The 6,007-nt window shown below is 36.8% G+C and overlaps 1 protein-coding gene across 1 annotated transcript; it reads left to right on the top strand.

Moving 5' to 3' along the window:
- Positions 1–1,424: 1,424 nt before the first annotated feature.
- Positions 1,425–3,094, top strand: LOC126759628 (ficolin-2-like). The gene is made up of 5 exons (XM_050474543.1): positions 1,425–1,595; positions 1,672–1,781; positions 1,841–2,047; positions 2,113–2,748; positions 2,810–3,094. The coding sequence occupies exons 1-5, from the start codon at positions 1,464–1,466 to the stop codon at positions 2,949–2,951; spliced, it is 1,227 nt and encodes a 408-aa protein (XP_050330500.1). The 5' UTR covers positions 1,425–1,463; the 3' UTR covers positions 2,952–3,094.
- Positions 3,095–6,007: the final 2,913 nt, after the last annotated feature.

Below are 6,007 nucleotides of genomic sequence, written 5' to 3'. Positions count from 1 at the left end.
ACAACGCAGAACCGTAAATTCTGAGTGGTACACAACCATCTCTTTGCCAGGTGTCTTTCAAGAAATCAGAAAAAACTAACCACTGAAGACGGATCACTCTTCACCACGCCTGTGCTACCTCTCACACATCCACTGTGACAACTGCAATATTGAGCACTATAACATTGATTTGATTAGTTATCCACCGTTTAGCCTTTTGGGATTTGGGATCGAATGACTTTCTCTTATTTCCCGTTCGTAAAAATTAACAAAGAGGTCGATTTTTCGGCACATGAAGAGGCGGTTGGTGCCTTCAGAACTTATGTTTCGGAGATAACTCAGTCAGAGCGGCGAAAAACAATAAAGCGATTTTAGATGAGTAATATTTGTAATTATTCTCTAATCCTGAAATATAAACGGCAACCTACGTATCTAAAAATGTTGCAATAATTTGGGTTCATGACTATGACTCAGTGTGGGACGGGTTCGTCTTTCGGTTGTGAAAGAAACTAAAAGAGCGTGATATATTAACTTTCTGTCGATTTTAGTTTTAAAATTGTTAAGAGGTTTGGTTTGCCTTCATCTGAAACCCTTTAAAGACTGGCGATTGTTTAGCTTCGTGTGCGTAAGTTTAGAACCAGTCCCGGTCTTTTGAAGTCAATTAATATAAACTTTCGTAAGACAAACATTGCCGAAATTCTTTCATCGCAATGCATCCTCGATTCGAGGCAAAGAAGCTTATTCAAGTTTCATCGTATCATTACAACGGCTTTATCTAGCCTTTTCACGCCAGAATTTTAACTCTGTAATATTTTGAAGTAATGCAGTATCGGTTACTATCGGCTTTATTTTGCCTTATTTTAATTTCATTGATTTTTGTATACATTTAACCGTCCTTTATGTACTTTTCTTTAAGGGAAGATTAGATAATTTGGAGTCCATAAATTTTAATTTACTCCTTTTAAACTTGGAAAGTTTCACGATTTAGTTTTCTAAATATTAGACAATCTTTGATATCCAATAAGAGTAGAGATAATATTTTTTACCGAACTCTGATTTTGCCCAATTAAAATTCGATCAAATATATTTTTTTCCGCTTAAATCCAAGTTTAATGCATTCTAAAGTAATAAATTTTGTGTATTGAAAAGATGTTATAGTTTTGGAGTCAGCAGGTAAGTTCACAACTGAGAAACGTGGCGCGCAAAAATGTATCCTTAATCCTACTAAAATTTTTGGTATTGAACTACGAACTTCGTACATACAGCCGAAGTATCATGCGCAAACACAGTCGGCTGCTGCAGCGGCAACCCACTCACAGAGCAATAGCGATAATAAATTGAAAAGTACATACTTATAGAGCTCTGATTACTGTTATCTTCGCTGCGTTCAAGTTAAACAGATTAAATTAGCAACTTTCGCCTATTTAAATAGCAACGCAAAGTAAAACTTTGGTATTCCGCAATATTTAGTTCCGCAATCAAACATGGGGCTGCACTTAAAACTCTCGGCAATTGCACTTTTTTTCTTTTTCGCAACGACGAAGGCATTTGAGTCCTGGGTTGTGGCGAACGACATTAATCCTAGTAAGGGAGATGGAGATGGAGATGATCAAGCCGTAAATATTGAGCTGAAGGCCTTTTGCTAAAACAATTTTTAAGCGTGAAAAAAAATTATATTGTTTTTCATTTTAGCAAAAATTCCTTTGTGGCGATAATTTTGAAAAGTGTTTTGGCACCAAATTGAATTCAGTTGTCTTCTTGAGCGACAGCAAGTTATACCGAGTGGAAGTCTATGATTATAAGTAAGCACGAGTTTAGCTATTAGATGGGCTAATAACCGACTTTATTGGTCTTCCCATAGGTTGCCAACAACACTGGATGAAATTATGGAGGAAGAAAAGAGTTTAAAAAACGAAATAGATCTATTGGAAAATAAGTTAAGCCAACAAGGCCGTGATATTTATACAAATTTGGAGAAAGCAAATGCGGTGCACATCGAAAGTGATTTCGATATCTCTCAGAGAGCGAAGGACGAAAGGGAACACTTGGAATCGAAATTGACTGGAAAGTAAGTGCACAAACAATTTGTAATTAAATCATCGATTAACTAATCCAATCCAATTAACCATTCAGCATGAACCAGATGAAATCGACATTGCTCAATATTCTTAAAACTAAACTAAATCGTATGGACACAAGAATCCGTAAGCCGCTCGAAAACGATACGAATGCCGATTTACCGAATTCCTGTGCTGAAGCCTTTACCATGTATGAGACCACAGAAAGTGGCGTCTTTGAGCTGTACTTACGCGATTATGAACTTGCACCCTTCAAAGCATACTGTCTGGCCGATCCGGATGGCGGTCCTGCCTGGACGGTGGTGCAACGACGCATGGATGGCACTGAGGATTTCTATCGTGATTGGGATGATTATGTGACCGGTTTCGGTGATCCGGAAGGTGAATATTTTATCGGTTTAGATAGGTTGCATGCGCTCACCAATGATCAGCCCAATGAATTGTGGATACAGTTGGAGGATTTTCATGATGAGGAACGCTTTGCGAAATATACCGATTTTGCTATTGGCGATTTGGATGAAAATTATGCCTTAAAAAAACTGAACGGCTACAGGGGCGATGCTGGTGATTCGTTGGTAGAGCAAAAAGGATGCGAATTTTCCACACACGATCGTGATAATGATAATGATCCCACAAAGAGTTGTGCTGTCACTTATAACGGTGCTTGGTGGTACAATCACTGTCACGACAGGTAGATCCATTCATTCCTACATTGCAAGTAAAAAAATGTTTATATAACTTTTCTTCAACAGCAACTTGAATGGCCGATATATAAGGGGTGGTTATTATGATTATTATGAAGAAGCGCAAGGTATCGATTGGTACTCTTGGCATGGACATCAATACTCTCTAAGATATGTGCACATGGCCATCAGACCGAAATATTATTTTTGAAATTGCGCATAAGGATTTGGTGAGATGGCATCTAACTGTGTTATGACGAAAGCTGCAGCTTTCACAAAAAGTAAACATTCATTTCCTAATATTGGCAAGCTAACCGAAATATAAACTTAATTTCATATAAGAAGCAAGCAAAATAGCAAACATTTTACTTTATGGTTGAGGCTTAAATGGGTAAATCCGTTATATTCACGGCAATCCGGTGCTAACAGTGTGGACAGTTTTCAGAGCTTTCGTCAATGCTCTATAGCTTAGACTTAAGAGAGGCTTTTTAAACCTCATAGCGGTATATGGAAGCTTCCCTTCTAAGATTTGTAAGTTATCTCTCAGGTATAAGAATTAACTATGCACAAGAAGGCGAACCGACTGTTTTTACTATATAATCGCGTATGCGGGAAATGTTCTGTGGATCATTCTGAACAACTTTACCTAAGAGATTATGGGTCTAAAACTGGTTTCGGTCATTGCCACTGCCGTTGCCATTGCTTCATTCCTTTATCTTGGACACTGAAAGAGCATTTTTTTATAATTATTCATATACTAGAGGACCCGTCCACGCTTCACTGTGGCTGATACATAGATAAAACTACTACTACCATCTATATGATTTCTATTAGTTGGATTATAACTATTAGTTAATGAGATATAGCATTTTTGTGAAGCAACTTGTTTTGGTTTATAAAAAATGGATTCCAAAGCATTTCGTGTGTTAATAAAGCCTTGCTTTTTTGGGGAAAATACTGTTGAATTTGGGCTCAGGAAAATCCACCGTTGAAAAGATATTTGCTAAGCTGGAAACAGCCGAAATGAGCAAAGTAGGTGCCTCGCAAGTTCATAATCCAACAAAAAGACGAATAACTGATTCTGAGAAGTGTTTAAGTGCTCTCTGTTCGGAATAAAGCCAAAATTTTTCGTCGGTGATAGAAACATAGCTCCATAATTTCCCACTGGAGTCCAATCGACAATCATTTTAGTGGACTGCACATGATGAACCGGTTCTCAGGCGTGGAAAAACGAAAAAGGCGGCTGGGAAGGTTATGACATCAGTCTTTTGGGTATTACTGAGTCAGTTATATTCTATTTCACTGCGTATTTGATTGCAGTTCTTTTCTTCGATTTCAAATATTTAGCAATTGTATTATTTTTGTATATATGTATTCCAATGATTCCAACAAACATGAATTTTGAACAAATGCTTATGATTAGAAATATAATTTTGGTATTTATGAGTTGTATTAAACTTTGACATAAAGAGGTAAAAGGTATCCTATGTCCTTATCCAGGTTAGAAGCTACCTCCCCACCAAATCGGTTCAGCCGTTCTTCAGTTATAAATGGTGTAACTAACAACAACTTTCTTTTATATATATATATATATATATACATACATACATACCAACCATAATTTAATTGTACCAATGAAAAGTACCGCCGATTGTTTTCAACAATTCTTCCACAATACCTTCCAACCATCTACCAAACATGCCTACATATAGAAGATATGTTATTGATACATCCTAATGATTCTAAATGAATAATAAAGTTAGAATTTGGCACGCTTTTGAAGAATTCACCGCGAACCATTTTTGGTAAGTAACAAGTAGAACCCCAACTAAGTGATGGCATCAAATTGAATTAACCCGCAGCGCAGATTACTTGTATTCGTTTTCAAACCGTATCTGTATTGAGTATCCTATTGAGAACAGATACTTGGCGCTGAAAGCGCGTTTATTCGTCGCATCGGGTCATGCTATACCTTTTTGGAAAGCTCATTTCACACGCTAACACGTGTTTGATTGATTGTCGTTTCTTTTAAGTCGTTTGTGAGTTATAGCGTCGCAAACATGGAGCAAAATAAAGCATCTCAAGCCGCCAATAAAATTTGCGCAGTTCATGGACCCGCTACAGTTTCCATTTCCACCGCACAACGATGGTTTCAACGTTTTCGTACTGGTGTAGAGGTAATCGAAGATGCGCCCCGCTCCGGAAGGCCTGTCTTCGAAAATTGCGATAAAATCGCTGAATTGGTCGAAAGAGACCGGCATAGCAGCAGCCGTAGCATCGGTCAAGAGCTGGCATGAGTCATCAAAAATTCATTTAAATTTCAATAAAAAAAAATTCAATAAAAATACCGCAAGACTTTTTTGACAACCCATTATTTAAGGATTTAGCAACGCTAGTGTTGCATTCCGAGAACTATCAAATTGATCGAAAAGTTTGTAATACATACACAGAACGTTTTGACATATGGGCTCTACTTGCCTTGTTTACAGTAACTTGAAATATTCATCTCGGTCCAAAAAAGGGATTCAAATTGCGAACACATTCGCGCGATTATTTTTCCCAACTTTCGACGTGGATTAACTCATCGAAAGTGCATTGATGAACTTAACCCATTTTTCGGCGATGAAGCTTCATCAAAGTCCAGTGTTTATCGATGGTATGCAAATGGAACACTTTTAGACCCTCAACTTTTTCTAAGGTTACATTACTGAAATTAACGAGTATTCTAATCGAAAAATATGGATTGTGGATAGTTCAGTTTTGTAATCAAAATAAGCCACGAAAATAATCATCTAAATCTCAAAGTTGTCGCTCTAAGCATTTGATAATCGCTGAAGTAGCAGATCATTATTATATAAAGTTTAGGTATTAACATTGTCATTATATATTATATAAAATATTTAATTATACCTTAAAATATTATTATTTATTTACCAACTAAGCTATATCGAAGTTTATTAAGGCACTTTTCATTCAGGCAGATATAATTTTTGATACTTAAAAATTGTTTCGAACGCCAGCAGTCCATAATATCTTCCATTACTAACGTACTTCTGTGTGCAGTATTTGTACATTTATAGGCTGCCTTACAGTGCAATAGTTTAGAAATATATCGGAGTTAGTGTTATAGTACTCACTTACAAGCTTACATTCCTGATACTTTCGTATTTTGATGTTATAGGAATTCTCTATTGTTTCCCAGTGTACACTCTTTTACTTTCCTACTAGGTACACCGGCAAGTCAGCCGTAAGTTAGACAGCTAATGA

This window comes from Bactrocera neohumeralis, chromosome 2 (assembly GCF_024586455.1).
Source record: "Bactrocera neohumeralis isolate Rockhampton chromosome 2, APGP_CSIRO_Bneo_wtdbg2-racon-allhic-juicebox.fasta_v2, whole genome shotgun sequence".
NCBI lineage: Eukaryota > Metazoa > Arthropoda > Insecta > Diptera > Tephritidae > Bactrocera > Bactrocera neohumeralis.
Note: the sequence above shows the minus strand (reverse complement) of the source record. Positions and strands in the feature narration are given on the sequence as shown.

Coding starts and splice junctions, on each gene's coding strand:
- LOC126759628 (XM_050474543.1), top strand. CDS start 1,464: ATGGGGCTGCACTTAAAACTCTCGGCAATTGCACTTTTTTTCTTTTTC. Junction 1,782..1,840: donor GTGGAAGTCTATGATTATAA/GTAAGCACGAGT, acceptor GTCTTCCCATAG/GTTGCCAACAACACTGGATG. Junction 2,048..2,112: donor GAATCGAAATTGACTGGAAA/GTAAGTGCACAA, acceptor TTAACCATTCAG/CATGAACCAGATGAAATCGA.